At 41.1% G+C, this 20,250-nt stretch overlaps 1 protein-coding gene across 1 annotated transcript in view; it reads right to left on the bottom strand.

Annotated features, from left to right (window-relative positions):
• The window catches only part of CPVL (carboxypeptidase vitellogenic like), a 75,046-nt gene that overhangs the window by 27,279 nt on the left and 27,517 nt on the right, over nt 1-20,250 (bottom strand). The window contains exons 7-10 of the mRNA XM_065399627.1: nt 18,863-18,985; nt 18,428-18,559; nt 14,895-14,990; nt 13,441-13,614 (exon numbers count right to left, since the gene is read on the bottom strand). Coding sequence (XP_065255699.1) covers nt 13,441-13,614; nt 14,895-14,990; nt 18,428-18,559; nt 18,863-18,985 — 525 coding nt within the window. The remainder of the gene's footprint in view (nt 1-13,440; nt 13,615-14,894; nt 14,991-18,427; nt 18,560-18,862; nt 18,986-20,250) is intronic.

The raw sequence follows: 20,250 nt of genomic DNA, 5'->3' as shown, positions 1-20,250 counted from the left end.
CTAGACTCTCACTCTAGCCTACCACAGAGATATGCCCAGCACTTCCTGCTCCACGCTGGCTATACTACTAACTACATACTACTATGGCTTGCCTTCTACACTGGGGTCCTGTCAGACAGGATTATTGCCTACCTCTCTCCCCTCTGATTCCCACCTGGTGTCACTTCCAACTTGGTTACATGATCCTTCTAGAGATGCACAAGTCCCAGAATGTCTGTTCCTAAGGGGAGAGAACCTTGGAATAGGCCTGGCTGGACCCAGACCACAACTAACCTTGGGGGACAGAATGCCCTGTTACAATGTCCAAAACTAATCAAATAGTAGAAGCAGTGTAAACAGTCTTGAGCTAGTTCTTCATTCCCACTACTGAGAGGGGCAAGAGCACCTCCTTTCACTCAACCTTTCCTGCCCCTCTATAGCCAACATATTAAGAATGACCAGCTTTGGAAGGAGTGTAGTAATAGATGGGGGAAGGTAGGGCATAGGAGGGAGTGAAGAAGGCAATCTTGAAAGTATGTTCTTTCTCCCTGACAGCACATAAGAAAAATTAAATGTGGGTTGTCTCTGGAGAGACACCAGTCTATTGTGAGTGGACCCAACTGTGGGATCCCACATACTTCTAAACCCCACTACGTTCAGATAGTGACTGGTCGTTGTTCCTAGGCCTATATCTCCCAGGCACACACCCAGGTGCAGACTCCATGTTTGACAGGACCCTGAAGTTCAGCCACTTTAGACCTTGGAACCAGCATCTCAGCCCTCTTGAGCCCCCAGTTACTTGGACTCTGGAGAAATGTGTCTATGAGGCCATCGAAGCTCTAGTTTATAGGTCAACACTTCAGGAACAATGTGGCAGGAAAACAAGGAACATAGGCTTAGATAGGAATTTCTTTACCACAGACACCATAATCATTCTTATGGCTCTTCTCTGAATTAGGGTTACCATATTTCCACAATCAAAAAAGAGGACACTGGGGGGGGAAGCCCCGCCCCGCCCCCATCCACTCCCTCCCACTTCCCACCCCCTGACTGCCCCCCTCAGAACCCCAACCCCCCCTGTTTCTTGTCCCCTGACTGCCCTGACCCTTATCCACTCGCATGGGTGGCAGGGTTGTAGAAATTTTGGTGGTGCCCAGAACCCCCCCCCCCACCTGCCTAAGGCTCTGGGAGGGGGGTTGGGTGGGGGGAGGAGGTCTGGGGTTCAGGTCCTGGGCTGGGGATTAGGGTGCAGGAGGGGTGCAGGGTGCAGGCTCTGGGATAGAGTTTTGGTGCTGGGTGCAGGCTCCGGGCTGGGGCAGGGGGGTGGGTGTGCAGGAGGGGGTGAGGGGTGCAGGCTCTGGGATGGAGTTTGGGGGTGGGAGGCGGTGCAAAGGGAGGGGGTGCAGGCTTTGGGAGGGAGTTTGAAGGCAGGAGGGGGTGTGTGGGAAGGGGGAGGAGGTTTGGGAGGGAGTTTGGGGATAGGAGGGGATGCAGGGGTGAGGGCTGTGGGTCTGAGGATGAGGGGTTCATGACGCAGGAGGGGGCTCAGGGATGGAGCAGAGGATTACGGTGTGGGGGGATGAGGGCTCTGGCTGGGGCTGGGGATGAGGGGTTCATGATGCAGGAGGAGGCTCAGGGCTGGGGCAGAGGATTAGGGTGCGGGGGGATGAGGGCTGGGGATGAGGGGTTCAGGATGCAGGAGGGGGCTCAGGGCTGGGGCAGAGGATTAGGGTGCAGGGGATGAGGGTTGGGGCTGAGGATGAGGGGTTCATGATGCAGGAGGGGGCTCAGGGCTGGGGCAGAGGATTAGGGTGCGGGGGGATGAGGGTTCAGGGCTGGGGCAGAGGATTAGGATGTGGGGGGATGAGGGCTCTGGTTGGGGCTGAGGATGAGGGGTTCATGATGCAGGAGGGGGCTCAGGGCTGGGGTAGAGGATTAGGGTGCGGGGGGATGAGGGCTGGGGATGAGGGGTTTGGGGCATTGGAGAGGCTCGGGGCTAGGGTGGAAGGGCAGGGTAAGGGCAGCCTGTCTTCCCATTAGTGGGATGGGGGACGCTAGGACCCGGGGGCAGCAGACAGCAGTTGCTGCTGGCTCTGGCAGTACAAGCAGGCAAGGGAGAGGCAGGCAGGGAGGGGACACACACGCGGAGGGGGGGTGGCAGATGGAGGCCGGGGACCCATCCAACACTCCCCCGCTCCCTGACTGCCCCCCCCCCGGACTCCCCTTACCATTCTGGCTCCACATGTTTGCAAAACACGCTGCCCGGTGGGTCGGTTTGTGTGTTACACAGGGCTGCAGACAGAGGGAGGGGGGAGCAGGGGAGGGCTCTGGCTGCTGGAGGCCAATGGGAGCGGCTCAATCGGCCCAGCCGCCCAATCAGCAGCCGCACTCTGCATGGAAGGGAGGGAGGGAGGCGAGGGAGAAAAAACCCCCGGACATTTTAACTTTGTTACCAGTTCCTCCCGGACGGCTATTTAGACGGACATGTCCGGGGAAATACGGACGGATGGTAACCCTACTCTGAATCCTCTCCTATTTATCAAGATCCTTTTGGAATTAAGAATAAGAGGATTAGAAGATATGTCTTACAGAGATGGACTCAAGGAGCTCAATCTATTTAGCTTATTAAAGAGAAGATTAAGGGGTGACCGAAGTGACTACATGGGAACAGAGATATGGTAATAGAGCAGGGGTGAGCAAACTTTTTAGGCCGAGGGCCACATCTGGATGGGGAAATTGTATGCAGGGCCGGGGCAGGGAGTTGGGGTGCAGGAGGGAGTGTGGGAGGGGGTGCGGTGTGCGGGAAGGGGTTCGGGGCAAGGGATTGGGGCAGAGGAGGGGTGCGGGGTGTATGAGGGGGCTCAGGGCAGGGGGTTGGGGTGCACAGGGGTGCAGGGTGCAGGCAGGGGGCTTAGGGCAGGGAGGGGGGCGAGGTGCAGGAGGGGTTCGGGCTCCGGCCCCGCGCCGCTTACCTAAAGCGGCTCCAGGGTGGCAGCAGCAGGCACCGGGGCCAGGGCAGGCTCCCTGCATGCCTGCCCTGTCCCCGCGCCGCTCCAGGAAGGTAATTAACCACTGGAGTAACCTACCAAGGGTTGTGATGGATTCTGAAACCTTGTAAATTTAAAAATTTAAAATTAAAAAAAAAAAAATGTTTTTTAAAAAATAAGATACCCTCTAGATCAAATAGGCATTAGTTCAGGGAAGTCCTATGGCCAGACTAGGTGACCATAATGGTCCCTTATGGCCCTATAATCTATTAATCTTTAAGTACACTACAGAGTTACAAATCTTGGTAAAACAAAATCCCGAATGCAGCTTTTGCTCCACCTCCATGTTCCATCTAATCTCACCCCTACTGTTAGTCCTGGGTTTGGTCAATGTCCTTAGGCCAGGCAGCCCTTCCTGCCAGGGCCGGCTCCAGGCACCAGCTTACCAAGCAGGTGCTTGGGGCGGCCACTCCAGAGAGGGGCGGCACGTCCAGCTGTTCGGCGGCAATTCGGCGGATGGTCCCTCACTCCCGCTCCGAGGAAGGACCTTCCGCCGAATTGCCGCCGCAGATCGCGATCGCGGCTTTTTTGTTTGTTTGTTTGGCTGCTTGGGGCGGCCAAAACCCTGGAGCTGGCCCTGCTTCCTGCATTCCTTAGTTCTATCTTCTTGCATGTGGCGGTGGTTAGCCCCCTTGCTTAGAGAACCAACCACCTTTTAAAACAGTGTCTTTCCCCATTTTGCTCATGTGCTTCAGATGGGGAGTTATGGGCTCCAGCCACATTCCCCTCCCCTTCAGTTTCTGTGTAGAATCATTCAAAGTCAATGGCCCTACCAGTAGAAAATGCATTATTCCAATCGGGGAGAGTCATTAACATCTATGGTGGCTCTGCCATAGGTTCTCAGACAGTCTTTCCACTTAGGTATTAAGCCTGTTACAAAATGGATGCTCTAATCCATAAAGGAGGTTACAGTACAAAGCAGAGCCCCTGGGAAAAAAAGAAGAAAAAAAAAGGTTCATCCAAACAATATGGAGTTCATAGTTTGACCCAGACATATCCCCAAGCTGTCACAGGAGTTAACTGGTTTTTTTTGGTAAAATAATTAATGCAAGGAAGAGGCAGCATCTTCAGATTTTCCATTCACAAAGCAAGGCCTAACAGTAATCAGCTGCAGAATGCTCAATAAGTAAACATGGAACCATGATGGGACCCCACCAATACAAGCATTACAAAATGGGTCCAAAAAGAACATTTTAGTTTTATAAAATAATGGGTCTCCGAAAGATTATCATTCTTCTCCCTCATTATGTTAAATGGTCCTCTCTCCACTCCACGCCTCCTTTTGTTGAGGATTATAACAAGCAATGAAATAAATAGGTCTGAAAGATGATTTTTGACCTCTAGTACCTGATAAATTAATGCAGATTAACAACTAATCTGTGATTAACTGCAAAAACAGAGCAGAACATTTGTATTCCTGTGCAAAGCTACACAGGAATACAATTCCTCACCATCAGTCAACAGAGGAAGGGAAAAGGGCTTCAACAGAGCTACAGTACAAAACAGCCAAATGAAGCTATCTTAGCTTTTCCCTAGGATTTTGGAACACAGCCTGATTCATTCCAGATGTAATATAGAAGTCTCATTTGTTTTGCTGATGGCTAGATAATGATACTTCATGTCTGTCTCGAGTACTAAGTGACTAGATGTTAAAAATAGAACTGTCATGCAAGTACTATTCACAATACTGAGCAGGAGATCTAGGATCAGACTTCACAAAACTGTATCTTGTTCTATATCAGAACAAGAATGCTACAGCAGTGGTCTGATTTTGACTAGGCAAGTCTTATGTAGATCAGGAAAACATTCAGAGCTCTCCTGGGACTCTCTGTGTGACGTTGCCCAAGATCGTTTAACTTCTTTGAACCTTCGTTTTCCCATGCAAATGCAGATAATACCTATCTCACTAGGGTATTATGAGTCTAATTCGTTAACATTTGAGATAGAAGAATTAATAAACAGACAAATATCATACAACCACACTTTATGGCCAGTCAACAGAAGCCGAATTTATTCTTTTGAATAATAAGATAGTCACGTGAACAAGATTTTACAAGGGAAAAAATACGGCCTTCCTTAAACAGATGCAAGTTTGACTCAACTCACCCCCAGCCAGGACTCAGAAACATCTCCAGCTTCTGAGGCGATATACCACAGGGAACAATAATTAGACATTTTAATTTTTGAAACATTTTGTAAATTTACAAAAGTTTGCCAGATAAAACAATCCACTGAAATAAATCCCACGTGGAAAATAAAAAAAAACCACCACTCCCAGTACACCTACAATACAAATCAGGATAACAAAACACAGGAATAATTTTAAAATGCCTTCATTTCTGCCTCGCAAGAAGCCAGTGATGCACTACAACAGATCCCATGGGAAGAGTGTTCCAAGGGTCCAAGACCTCAGCAGGAAGAACTGTACCAAGATCGTCTTGGGACAATCAACAATTCCTATCCAGCCATCAACAACTGGCATCACCAACTTGCATGTGCTAATTGCCGTACTCTATTAGAGATTCAATCCGTGGGTAGTTTAAGGGAAAGCTAAAATAAAAGTACTAGCCTAGTGGTCAGCCTCTCGCATCTAGTAGTAGATTTTTATAATATGCCCAAACTCTACTGAGTTTTCTATCTTCCCAATTAGCTTACTTCTTGCTCCCACAGCCTCCATCTTTTTCATTACCCAGAATATAGCCATAAAATACTGAGCTCCAAAAACATCCAACCAGGTTAAATCTTAAGGGAATGGATGTAAACTGCTATGGACTGATAGCTCTCTCTCTCTCTAGTGAACTCCTCATCCTGCTTGAAGGTAGATTCTCAATTTTTGTCTGCTTCACCTGAACCCAATGACCATCCCAAATTATATGGCTCAACCAGAGTTCAAACTGCATCAGATTATTTGACTTCACAGGAATTATTCTAAATTATTCTAAATTCATACCAAATACGATCCTCGTCAGAAACTTAATTCAACAAGTCTGAATTGCCTTATGCATGCTCTCTAACTGCAATTTTTTTAAATCTGTCTATTGCTTATTTGGTTTGAGCTGTAATTTTATGTTAATTCCCCTAGCACTGATCTAGAATACTTTATCTGAGCACAAAGAGTGGTTTAAAAGATAGCTATTTGGTAGGCAGGATATTCTGAACACAATTTATCTAGTTTAACCAGTAGCAACATTTAGTAAAAAAAACATGAAATAAAACACACTACAAATGTGCACTTATTCTTTCAAAGAAAATTGCAAGATTACATAACTAGCAGACGAAGTTCAGCTAAGAAATGTACCAAATGGAAATTCATTTAAAAAGAAGTTTTGGGTCTTGTAGATCAAATTTGAATAATGGTTATTGAAAAGCAGAAAGTTCTGTAACCCCTAGGGCCAAAAGACAGCAGTTCTGCAATTTAAGTGCAAATTGCAATTCCAAGTGTCCAGACTAAATTAATTCCTAAGAAAATTTGTATAGCAGATCTGTGTCTGTTTTTTCAAATCTAATGGTTTTTATATTTTAAAAATACTGTCAATTTAAAAGGATGTATGAGGGAGAGTAAGAAGGATACTTTTATCTGCTTCATTCTCATTCAGACATGACTAAAAGATATTTATTTCCTTAAAGGGAAAGCAGATGCTAAGACTTCAAGCTAGGACAAAAGTAAGTGTGGCGTAATTCACATCTTAAAAAGCCCTCACTACAATAAATAAAATAAAATAAAATGCTGGCACATTCTGGTTCATATACTGTTGCTGTAGCAAATAAACATGTAATTATGATCAACTCAATTATTCTTTGCTTTTACTCTGCGATCCTTGTACGTAATAAAATAGTTCTATTGAAAGTCCAAGTTAGATGCTATTCTTTTAAATTGAACATATTATGTATTACAGTGTGCTTTTGAGTTCAGGAGTTGGCAAAAGACCTTTTTGGATTTGGAAGATTACTTTTGGGATTCTAATGAACTATATGGATGTGATCCTCAAAGTGAATTCCCATTTAGATCAATTACCCATATGGTTTTATCGTATACATCTGAAACGTCTCTTCCATTGTCACAAGAGAGACATAGCTTGACTGTTTCCAGTATATTGATATGGTGCCAAAACAATGATAGGTGATTTAGAGATAATGTTCCTGCACCAAAGAACTTACAGTCTAAATAGATAATGTATTCACGAGAGAGTGAGAACTGCAACAGGTAGCAAAAAGGATAAAGAGGCAAATGTTTAGCAAACTGAAGTAGTGCATAGTGGCCTCAAAAAAATCCAATTTCAAATACACTTCAGATTAATAATTAAGTGATAAGCACTTACCTCGTGAACTTTCAGGCTACTGAACAGAATAAGCTGAGTGCAGTTTTCCTTTCATCAGAACAAGTTTGACATCCAAATTTTATGGTTTAGTGTAGAATAAGCAAGTAAAATAAGCACAATGGTATGGATTTTAAACTTTCAATGTGCTAATTAGGCAGAGAAACATTAAGACTTGAATACTGGGGAAGAGTGAAGATGCAATTAGCTGTGATTTAATGAGCTGTGTAACGATAAGTGACAGGGCTATGTAACTTTACAGCCACAATTTCCTGACTAGATGAACTCTTAAACACTGCAATACTAAGCCCTAACCCCAAGGCAAGTTAACCTCTCTAATGTAACTCTTCAGAGGTGATCAACAACATTCCAACACTGGCCTACAAAGTTTTCAGGGACCAACACAATATCTTGGCAACAGGAAATGCCTATGGTTTCATAGTAATCTTAGCTCCAATTAGAGCAAGCACCATTTTCCACTCTAGCCTCAACAGTATTCAGTTCATGATAATCTAGTTTATTAGATGGATGAGTTCATCTGCTGAAAAGAGAATCTTCTAAGTAGCCACCATAAGTGGATTTCAATATCTAGGGCATCCAACAATCAGCAGTCACAGCAAATAAAGTTTGGATGATGAGAAAGGTGCATCTACAAAGAACACCTATTTAAAAATGTCTCATACAAACTGGAAGCATGAACCTTGAAAGAAAGCAAACCGCAGCACTGGAAAAATGATATTTGTAGCATTCACAAACATCAAGAAAAAAGTATTCTGGTTAAAGCATAAGCCTGGGAATCAAGAGATCGGGGTGGGGAGGGGAAGAGAGAGAGAGAGAGAGAATCTTTAATCTGTCTTGCCACAGCCTTCCATGTCACAATCTCCAAGTCACAATCTCTCTGCATCCCACACCCAATCTGAAAGTGGGGAAAAACCACCACCACTGAAATAAGGAGTAGTTAACGCTTACGAGGGGCTATGAGATTCTTGGATGAGAGGCACTACTGGATTACTACTGCTCTCTGAAATAAGCCAAGTTAATGTTGCCCACAGAATCTTAATTCTGCCTCCTTGGATATATGAATTACGATAGTCTATACTTGTATGGTTACATACAGTTGCCTCCTGCAGACCCCCAGCCTCATTCAGTGCACAGACTGGACAATGCACAGCAGGATAGGAGTCATGCAGACCTGTGCTTTATTTTTGGCCATATTCTATTTGCAGTTACCACAGGATAAATATGAATTTATGCTGCTGTTCAACTGACCACATCTAAGCCCTCTGTAGAGCAGAATGTGTAATGAATGATATTGTGCAATTAAAGAACATAGTCATGCACATGAGGTAGAACTAAGACCATGTACGCAGCCTTAGTTTTGGCATTTCCTGAGCTTTAAGTGTTCCTTTCAATATAATTTTTCATATGAACACAAAGTAATGGAAGCAGCATGGCCCAGTGGATGAGGCACCAAACTGGAATTCAGTAAAGCTGCATTCTATTTATTATTCTACCACTGAGTAGCCGCAGGACCTTGGGCACGTCACGACATCTCTGCTTTGTTTCCTCAACTGCAAAATGAGGACAATAATGCTTGCCCACCTTTGCAAGTGCTTTCAGACCAATGGATGAAATTGTTATTATGTAGATGCAGTAGTCCTTTCCTGGAGAGGGGACACAGATCTTTTACAGAAGCTTTCTGCAGTGCAATTCGTTATGCAACGGGATGGGGGCATATGTAGATTCTGACATTTAAGATTACTACTACTAAACTTTGACCTTTTTCCATTCATATTTCCCTCCTTGTAGTACAACAGCTTCCCAGAGCTACATAGTCACCAAAATGAAAGTTAAGTATTTCCTTTATTCCTATTTATTTGCACATCTGTACTCAAGTGCACTCATAAGCACTGCATCCTCTGCAAAATGGCTCTATTAAGAGAATGGTGGACAACATCCAAATATGACAAATGATTTCAACAGCCACCTGATGTCCCAATTGCATAAATCAAGATGGAAAGCGAAGACCAGAGAATGAAGTGCCAGTAACCATAATAGCTAATCCTTCCCAAATAACTGCTGCAACAGGCAAAAAGACAGTTTGCCAAGAGACCAGAGAGCCAAAAGTAGCCCACCATAATTCTTTGCCACACAAATACCGGGTTCAGATGATTCACAGCCATTGCGACACCATGAGACAAGCATGATTTGCCTCTTATGCAACATAGCAACCGTGCTACACTGTGTCTCGATTATCCCATCCCTCTGCCAATATCAACAAGTGGTACCAGTGTAATCTTCAAAATCTTGCTTAACAGGACAATTCACTAAATGAAAGTCACTCTAAGAAACTTCCATCTCATCCAGTGATAAGGTTTTGAAAAATAGAGTGTACAGTGCATCTCTTATTTCAATTAAGAAAACAGCAGCCAACATCTTGAAGACCAAATATGCATGCGTTAGTTCCTGAGGTCTTTCCCTGGTTTCATAAAGAACAATAGAGCCAATGTTATAGGAGAGTACTGAAAGATGGCCAAGTTGCACATGTGCCATGTTTTACTTGCTGTCTGAACCTGTTGGTATAATATTTCCTTAAAAGTGACAAGATAAAACATCTTCTGGCAAAAGCTTGATAGAAGTCTGTAAACATTTCAGTAAAGTTCTTAGGCAGCTGCAAGAGGGGGAAAAGGTTACCCAAATTAAAGCAAGGCAGCTTGATAAAATCCCACTATTTGGAAGCAGTGTGGGGAATTAGAGCCAAAAACCCAAATGCATAGACAAGCATGTGTGCGCACACACAAATCAAACGCTTGTCCAGTTTGCAAGTAGTGAAAATATTTTAGATAAGATTTTGCAGCCTTTGTCTTCGGTAAAAAATAGGAAACAGCAGTCAAAACCCTTTTCAGTCTTCTGGAACATACTAAATATCTGAGAAGAATCTGAAAAGAGGAAACAGCAAGAGATTTATGAGGTTCTGCTTCCCATGAGGACCCATTCTACTTTACTAGTCTGAGCTGTAAGCTGTTCTAGCCAAGAGCCTTCCCAATGCATTTGAACTACCCCTCTTGTAATAGCAATCTATCAAAATAAATATGTTGACAGAAATTACCCATCTGGTGTTCCAGCAAGAATATAGTATGCAGAGAAAGTGTCCATTTAGAATCACTCACTTTGCTTTCTCTCCACTTTTTACCAGTAATTCCAGTAGTCCTTCTGAAGCAAGAATTATATCGAAGGGATTTTTCCCCAGAAAACCTTTTGTACATTACTGTAATCATGTTGCATTCCTACGTAGTAAAGAAATATGTACATTGCTAATACTCCAGACTTCTGCAGAGATCCTCTGGCATCTCATTTTCTAAAAGAATATCACACTTCAACAACCTTAACTCTGCCCTGTTTTGATGCCATGCAATAAGCATACAATTAGTGTTATCTTTTAGTGTTCTTATTCACAGATTAAACTGATTTTTTTAAAAGACAGATTTTTTTTCAGTTTCTATTGGCTATTTCCCTCCCAGTGTCCCTATAGGGCAGAGTTAAAGTTGTTTGAGTACTTTTATGTTAAGATATGAAAATACATAATTTCTTTTAAGTTGAACCTGAACTCTGAATTTCATGGTTTGTAATACTTGTTTCTTGTATAATTATATCACTATAAAATTTTAACTGAAATTACTGATATATTCACAACCTTAACTCCAATTTAATGCAATTTTTGTGGGAATTCCTGTTTTTAGAATTAAATATTTCATACATGTAGAATCCTAAAGAAAATGCTACAATGTGCTATTTAATTATTTAAAGGTATGTAGCATGAACATTACAACCTTTTTCTCCTTGAACTGTAACTTTCACGGTCTGATTCACCAGTAAACTCTGGGTCCTGCACCCCAGTCTAGAGAAGCACAAAGCAGCCAGAACATACTGGGTAGTTTCCCTAGCTCCTGACCTCCACATTCCCCACCCACTAAAACTGCACTTTTCCCACCAGTTTTGCCTGTCCTGCTCTTCCTGTTGAGTAGTTCTTATGCAACGGATCATTTTGTTTTGCTTAAGAAATGTAAGATCAGTTATGTAACCACAAGTGCTGCTTCTGCAAAAGAGTTACAGGAGGTAGGCATACAACTAAACAAAAAAGGAAGCAAACAACTCTAGGTTTGGTTTAATGGCAAACTGAAGGTTAGTTGAGACACACAGGTATCCTTCAGAAAATAGAAATTCAGGCCAAGTGAAAGGAACAAGACATGGCAGGAAAAACAGAAGATGGGAATTAAGAGAGAAAGAAGGAATTTGAAGAGCAAATAGCTAAGGAGCTAATGAATGATAAAAGTATTGTAATGTATAAAAAACTGGCCGAGAGGCAGAAAACAAGGAGTAAGAATGAACAGCCTGTTTTCAGTTTGGAAAAAAATCATAGTGGAGCACCCCAGAGACAGATAAAGGAAACAGTGCTGAATCTACGCATTAGTGATCCAGAAGAGGGATGAAGAGTGAGGTGGCAAAATTTCCCCAAGGATACAAAATTATTACTTAGTTGAGACTGGAGAAAATTGAGGAACTTCAGAGAGAACACACACAACTAGGCAACCAGACAGCATTAACAACAGGTGAAATTCAGTTTTGACAAATGGAAAATAAAGCATATTGTGCTAGGTTCTAAATTAGTTGTAACTACTAACACCTGTTGGGTATTACTGTGGACAACTCAATGAAAATATCTGCTAAATGGACAGCAATTGTCAAACAGGTAAATAAAGTATATATTATATAAAGAATGAGATAGAAAGTATTGAAATCATTATATAATCAATTGTATAGCTTGAATACTGTGTTAAGTTCCCAAGAGATATATAGCAAAAAAGAGAGCCACAGATGAGCAAAATAAATTAGACATGACAAACTTTCAGAAGAGGAGAGATTTAAAAACTGAAATAAACTCACAGTTTTGTAACGAGTGCTTCTTACCTCAGACGACTGAGTTGAGGAAAATGACTACTGTAGTTTCATAACAAGAAATCTGCACTTTTTTCTGAGCTCACATCCCTTGGCATCACAGCTACATTTAAGAATCTTGGCCCAGCTCCTGGGATGTCCTGAAGCTGTTTTGCTCCCAACATCGCAAATGGGGCCAGAGCTCGCCTATGCAACGCTGATCCCTGGCTGCCATATTGCGCCCTTGGGGCTGCTGGCAGCCAGTGCAACTTCAAAGCAGCCTTCAAATCTGATATATTAGGCCAGAGGACTGAACCCAGTACAGGACTCGCCCAGGACTGAGGAACATAAAGGCCACCTTTTCACTCTGACCTCTCCCAAACTGCACTGGGCCATCCCCCTCAGCCATAATGGATGATCTGGGCCCTCGACTTTTCAATAGGCTAGACAGAGCATTAAAAGCTTGATTTTAATTTTTTTTTCAAATCAGATTATTAGTTAATGCCACGTTGTCAAAAGAAAAATGATAATGGTGTAACTAAGAATAGACTGGGTGCTACAAATAATGGTTGTGTGCATTCTTGATACAATTCCAAGCGTCCAGTGGGAAAACACCAGGTATGTAGCTCTTAATCTTTATGTTATTATGCTCTGTTAAAGACCAGCTGGCTCCATTCCCATCACTACAAGTACCACATGGCATTCTTTTTTCTTCACATATCCCCCACAATAAATTATGATGTGTTAACCCCCAACTATATTTCTAGGTGCATTATTGCCCACTTTATGACAATTCAGCCATGTCAGAGCTCAGATAGTTGAACAACTACCAAGACACAATCTTGTTTACCAAAAATTTACTGCTACAACTTTCATCTATTCATTCCTGATACCAAGCTATTTTTGATTCTTCCAATGGGCTACCAGCACTAGGTAGATTACATCCTGCCTGCAAAGTGGGTGGGTTACAGTCTGAAGTGATAATAGCACCTGAACTTTAGCTTAGACCCCAGGATGGACCAGTTAGCCTGGGCTGAAAGCACCAAACTCAGGTCCGAGGTTTGTGTGCACACACCGGAGCAGGTTAGGGGTAAGAGCCTGGGTTAATTCTGTAGTGAAGATATACCTCCAGAGTAGGAAGTTAGAAGCTATTACTTTCTTACCCTGTAATTATCCATAATTACAGCCAACCATGGCTTTATTGTCTTCATCACATCTTCAAGCAAATGCTTCTCAACTGTAGACCCATCATGGAAGGTAAGATTTCCTACATGGATAGCTTTCCTCACTTCTGAGAGTGATAAAAACGCTCCAAAATATTCCTGGTCAGCAGGCTCCTGTTACAAGGAAAAATTTGGGTGGGGAAAGCTGTATTAAACAAACAAAATTGTATGCACACATTTCTCAGTTTACACCTCAGCGGCTCTGCATCCGATCATGCAAAGTGCCACATAAAGGAGGAACGTGTTTACTGATGCCACAATTTCAATTTTAACTTTGAACTACTGAAGTAATTTGACATGGTTGATTGTATTCGTTTCAGATGAGGGAACACCTTACTTCCCTCCTTCCCCCCCTTTCACTTTCTTACAGAACACAGGAGAGAAGCAAGAGATTTTTCAAGGCTATGAAATTGTTATGGCTGAAATAGCACAGCCATAGTCATATCTCACGGCTTTACTACAGTAAGCTACATGGAACGTTCAGAAATCCCATGCCTTTAAAAAAAAGTAGTTACCAGGCTTTTGGGGGACTGTATTGCATTATGCCCTGAACTGGCCATTTCCATAAAATATTTTTGCATGCAAGCATCTCACATTGTACCAAAACCAGCATGCACAAGAGAGAATTATAGTTTTCTCCTTTCTTGGATAGCTCCATTCCGAGCATCAACTTCTTCCCACAATCTTGAAACTAACCATCTTCACAGGTATATCAGTTCAAGTACAGTATCAAGACTGAATATCTGAAATGCCGAGAAACTGACTAGCAATTTTCAGCAGTGTGACCACATACATCAAGATCAAAACCCCTGACCCCTGCCAACTCTTGTTTATTCAAGACATTAGCCAGTGAGTCCACTGATACTCTAAAATAAGCTACAATAAAGGGGAAGCACCCCCCCCCCCGCCGCCTCTTCTTGAGCATAAAGAGAAAACTGAGGGGGAGGTCTAAACTGACTTATTACCAGATATTTTAGATGCCATACTGTTCTATTTCTGCTGTATATGGAAGGAATTCAACTCCCATCAGAGATCATGTTCTATTACCAAACATGATCGGGCTTGAAATTGTGAAATACATGGCAGTTCTCTAACACTGCAAAGTGCATGCTACAAAAGATGGCTTACAGACCAAGTGTTTAGCTGATCAAGGCCTTACTCGGGTTAAAGTATTTAAGTGCTTAACGTTAAGCATGTGAATATTTTCTTTGAAGTCAGTGGGACAACTCATACTTTGAGCTAAGCGTGTGCTTAGGCACTAAATTACATTTAAACACACCTTTACTACATTCAGGCAATTTCCTAACCCTGACATACAGAATAAGACATTTGCTTATGTTAGACAGTAAATTTCTTTTGTTTTGGGGCTTCTGGTTATTGCAATATAAGTTTACCTGGCACTGCAAAAAGTTAAAGTAGTTGCCACATCCTGTAACATTCTGAGTGTAGGAAGAATTTGATTCATCACCATTCAATAGAGTATCAAATATCTGGAGGGAGACACCAAGATAAACATATGTATTTAAAGTACAAAACACAAAATCAAAACTGCTTCTCGATTAAACTTGCTCTTTATGTCATGTTCTTAATGAAGTTTAAATATGAATTTCATTCCACGTATTAATATTAGAAACCTATTTAAGTTTCCAATGCTAAAGCCACAATTATAAGAGAACAGAATCTTTTTCAGTCAATTTCAGAAATATACTTTCATGGTTCATGAATCTAAATTTGTCCCTAAATAATCTAAATATCTTTACAGTCTACACTTTTGTCTATGTGTATTGCAAAGGGAAGTCCAAAGATTATCCATTTGATGATGAAAAAGAATACACTGCTATTTATACAGTGTATGGGCTTGTCTGTCTCTATTTATGATTACTTGTACATTTATTTATGGCTTCTAAACATCAGTTTTACTTTTAGTTTGCTATCGATTATTTCAGATTGGAATATGGGTTACATCTGAAAACCACTCAAATCTCATGCTGGGACAGATGCATTATACCTTCTCATTTAGTGTGTCATACATTTATCCTCCACAGACAGCATTGGCTTCCAGATGGTTTCTGGGTACAATTCAAGGTGTTTCCTTGAAATATTAAGCTCTTTATGGCTTTACCACTTTGAGCGGCTGGAATCTTCAGACCAATTGCCCCTGATTTATGTGCCCACGGTCAGAGCGTTCTCAAAGAGGCCTTCTGATTTGGAATTTGTCCCTTACCTTGATTCAACAATTTGAGTCTGTTGCCCATCTAGTCACTCAATGGTGGGTGGGATGGTGGGTTGATTGGAAAGGGTCTTTAGGTTTTGAAGCTTAAGGAGCTTTATTATTAACTCTGTGATATTATCAAAATTAAAAAGATATGACAAGAACTTTGAATAAAATAAGATCTTTTGCCTAAAAACCAGTTTAGTCCCATTAGCTAAAAAAAAAAAAAAAGAAATTAGAACCCTAGGAATTTTGCAATCCGGATCCTTACCAGATTATTCTTGAGGCTTGTTCTAACTCCCATTAAAAATCCATAGAAAGACCTTTAATACATAGCTTGATCCTTTTAATAAAAGGTTTAACCACTTCAATATGCATTCTTATGCAAAGTAAAGCTATTTTCTGTCTTAGAAGAATATACTGAAGAGTTAAATAGTTCAACATGTAATAAAAACAACTACATATGCTTGAGAGAGAGAGAGAGAGAGAGATTGAGATTATTGAAGGTAGACCCATGATAGTTCAGAGACCACTCTGCCCAACCCTCAGCCACCACTGACTCCCTGAAGTGGAAACTTTAATGTACACAAATGTAAAGAAACTAAGGCAAGATTCACATGTGCAGAACAAGAACTCCTGCCCCACTCCAACAGAAATGAATTTGAACTATTAATTTATAAATCATGTTGGCATCCCTCTGCTTTGTTATAAAAATAATTGTCATGTCATACTGACTAACTGTCATAAGCTTTGAATTCAAATTCATTTTAATATTTTATCAAACAAGAGTTAACCATAAGTGCTGAATTACTGTTTGCATGAAGGATACACTACAGAAGCAAAATTATTCTTGACTTTGGAAGGTTTTTTTAAAAAATCAGGTTTGAAATCTGTACCAACTGAAAGTTATCCTTAAGAAATGCATTTCTTTGAAATGTGCCACTTTGTCATTTAACTTTTGTATTTTTCCTTCTCAAAAATTCAAGTTGGGTGGAAGTGTAATTTATTCTAGTAATATACTGTAAACACATTTATCATTACATCTTTTACAAAATGTTCAGTCCTTCACTTTTGCTCCCACAGCCAGTCCTTCATGCTCACTCATTTTTAAAAGATCAAAGTTAAAGCTTGTTTCAACAATCAAAGACAGGCTCAAAACCAGTTTACAACATCTCACATTTCTCCCAAATTACTAGTGTCACAAATAAGGTCATTAAAGATGGCAGCCAGCAGCAACAGGCTCAAATATATATTCATGAGATGTGTTTATAACAAACATCTGCCCTGAACAAACAGGTACTGGTACTCTTAAAGCGATTGTAGTAACGGTTGTAGTAACTTGTATAGATACAATATGCAAGTGGAATATGCAGAAATGTTTCAAACATATTGAAGTGGATAGGTTAAATCTCTTCTTTCACTTTGGGAGTTGACATGTTTCTTCATTTTCACTGAGACGAAAATTAATGGGCCAGATACCCAGCTGGTGTAAATCAGCTTCATGGCCTAATAACTTTTTACTGCAAGGTTACAAAAGCTATCGTCAAAGTTTATTTTCCCTATGACAAATACACATGCTTATGTGACACCCTGTTATTCAGCATATTTAGTTCATCTGTATCATGGCATGAATACAAAATATACATGACCCTTTATCCACAATGGAAATGGATGGTATGCAGAACCTCATAGGACCAGGTCTTTAGTGTCTAGAGGTGAAATCCTGGCCCTATTGACAAAATAGAAGGGTTGTTTACTTTCAGAAGTGCTTAACAATCCCTCCCACTGAAATCAAGGGAGCTGTGGGTGTTCATCTTTAAGTGTCAGGCCACTTCTATTTACATGCCTAAATATTGATTATAGTGCTTAACTATCAATCTTAGGTACTTATATGGCCCTCGGTATTGTAGTGTCTGAGTATCCCAGGAGTAATCCACTGCCAACCTACTTACCCAACCTCTGGGGAGTTCTTTTCCCTAAAAATGTAACAATTTTCTTATTTTAATCCTATTTTGCAAACATTGTGAGAAGTGTTATCTGTATAGTAAAAGTGTCTAACCAGAAAATATCTACATCATAAATATGATGCACATTCTCCCATTATAATGCTTAAATTATAAAAAAGAAAAGTTACCTATTTAAAAAACACAACAGAGATTATAAACTCAGAAGAGTTACTATAATGCACTTCCAATGAGTTACTTCGTGTAGAGAAAATGTCTGTGTGCTGTAATCTTGGGATACCACCACATCTTTCAACATGGGAATCCACGAGCTACTAAGCAATATTCCTTGCAGACACCAATTAACTGCATCTATGAAATGCAGCCACTATTTTTGAATATAAAAGGTTTAACAGCATGTTCAAATATATGCAGCAGCTCTCTAGACAGCATTTCTTCTAAGTTCCATGGGTAAATTAAACCTTCAGGGCATACACGCATTTAGTTAAAGAAACAAAAACAGTTAATGAAAGACAGGACTGTATAAACATATTCTAAAGCCCCTCTGTTTTAAATGAGGCCAAAACAAATTCTATGGACAGCCCTTTTCTTTCCTTTCATTCCCTCCTCCCTCTCCCCCACTCTGCCATGTTATAATGGGCACCTTCTCCAGCATCAAACTTCTGATCTTCATTATGCTTCTTTCTGACCTCTTACTCAGTTCAGATGGTTTTAATTGCTAAAGGCCAACGTGGGGGCCTCTGATACGTACTTCAAAGGCTTTCATCCACTTCTTCTGCTGGATATAAATTACTACCAGGTCAGTCTGCTGCTGGACATACTCCCTCTGCTTCTCATCCACCAAGCCAATTTGGTACAGGAATTGTGCATAGCCACCCAGCATCTACCAGACAGGCACACAAGAAAGGAAGTTGATAGGTTAGGAAAGCATGTTTTACTTTTCCAAGATCGCCTTTTTAAAATTCTAAATCAGTCACTGAATTCAACTGAGTAAAATTTTAATTAAAAAAAAAAAAAGTGATCTAGTAACTTGATGTTTGGAAACATTTGGCAAATATTAAAGGTTTAAAGCCTTTAGGAAGCCACTTGGGAAACAACTACCTTTTATCTAGATAGGACTGTAATATGAGAAAAGTACTCCATTTAATTAAGTACAAAAAGAATAGAAAAAATATGTAAAGTTTACCATTTCAGGGTCACAGAAACCATCACCAATAGCAACTCCTTTGAAGTTGATCTTAACTTTGGCTTTGGAACTATGGGTATGGATGTAGTAGCCAATAGCAGGCACATACTTCCCTGCATAAGACTGGAGAGAATGGAATGGTAGGTGATTCACTTTGAAATAATATTGCTTTATTGTGTATTGCAACTTGAGTATTTCTACATTAGACAGACTAACAATATTTTATTTCGCTTTCATAGAGTTACTGCAGGTTTCCATTTTTTATTTTCTACCCCTCACTGATATGCTGCTAATTTATTCCTGATGAACACACAGTTTAAATAAATTCATTATCAAAAGTGATTTAAGACATTAAGGTTGAAATAGTCAGACACCTAAGGGGTTGGAATCACCCGTTCCCATTATTTATAATGGAAAATGCACATCCAAATCCCATAGAAATCCCACCCTAAAGTAGTTTGCCTGCCGCTGGTCAAGTTTATCCTTGGGTTGGACTGGGCTGGTAACTCAGAGGGCCATTTAAGATTGTTAATACTGATGTTTAAAGTTTTAAGGCCTGATATACACTTAAATTTTATAGGCACAGCTATATCAATCAGGGGTGTGATTTTTTTTTTAAACCAATATAGCTCTGCCAGTAAAAGCTTTAGGGTAGAGGTAGTTACACTAGTGTATCACAGTACATATGCCAGTTCAATGAAATGGCATAAGCTATACTGGTGTAAGCATTTTCATATCAATATAATTACAACCACACCACAGGATTTTCCTGGTATAACTTTACCAGCGTAGTGTAGACAAGGTCACAGATTTGCACTATTTACTGAGAGTGACATCTCACTTGGTGCCACAAGCAGGCGGTGTTTCGGAGACCTACTTTCTCTTTCAAGAAGAAACCAAGGACAAGGATTCCAGCAGAACCAATGGTCATACTCAAGCCCCATCAAGGGAGAGCCGAGCTGCTAGCCCAGTAGAGCTCATAGCATGCAAAATCATACTGTGAAACTCTGCACAATCTACTGTGAGGGGCATCTCATTTTGGAGAGTCACAAATGGCTTATCTTGTAGGTGGAGCTTGGAAGAATGCCACAATTCTTTTCCTCCCAATTTGACCCCTGGATTCATCTGACAGGGAAGCATTGCCAATAGGCTCAATCATAATTAGATTAAAATAGACACCAATCATAGAGCAACTGTGAAATCTGTCTCTATCATAAACTTTGATTCCAAGTAGGGACTCAGTGACAATACCTTTAGTATATATGTTTAATAATAATTCCTGGTACTCTAACCACTCTTTCCCCTGCCCTCTCCCAGACCTTCCATCAAAAGCATCTAGATGTTCAGAATAGTGTGAGGACTCTAAATCATGTTAGACTCATCTCTAG

This window comes from Emys orbicularis, chromosome 2, assembly GCF_028017835.1.
Source record: "Emys orbicularis isolate rEmyOrb1 chromosome 2, rEmyOrb1.hap1, whole genome shotgun sequence".
NCBI classification, from domain to species: Eukaryota; Metazoa; Chordata; order Testudines; family Emydidae; genus Emys; species Emys orbicularis.
The sequence above is the reverse complement of the archived record's forward strand: the minus strand, read 5'-3'. Positions and strand labels throughout refer to the sequence as shown.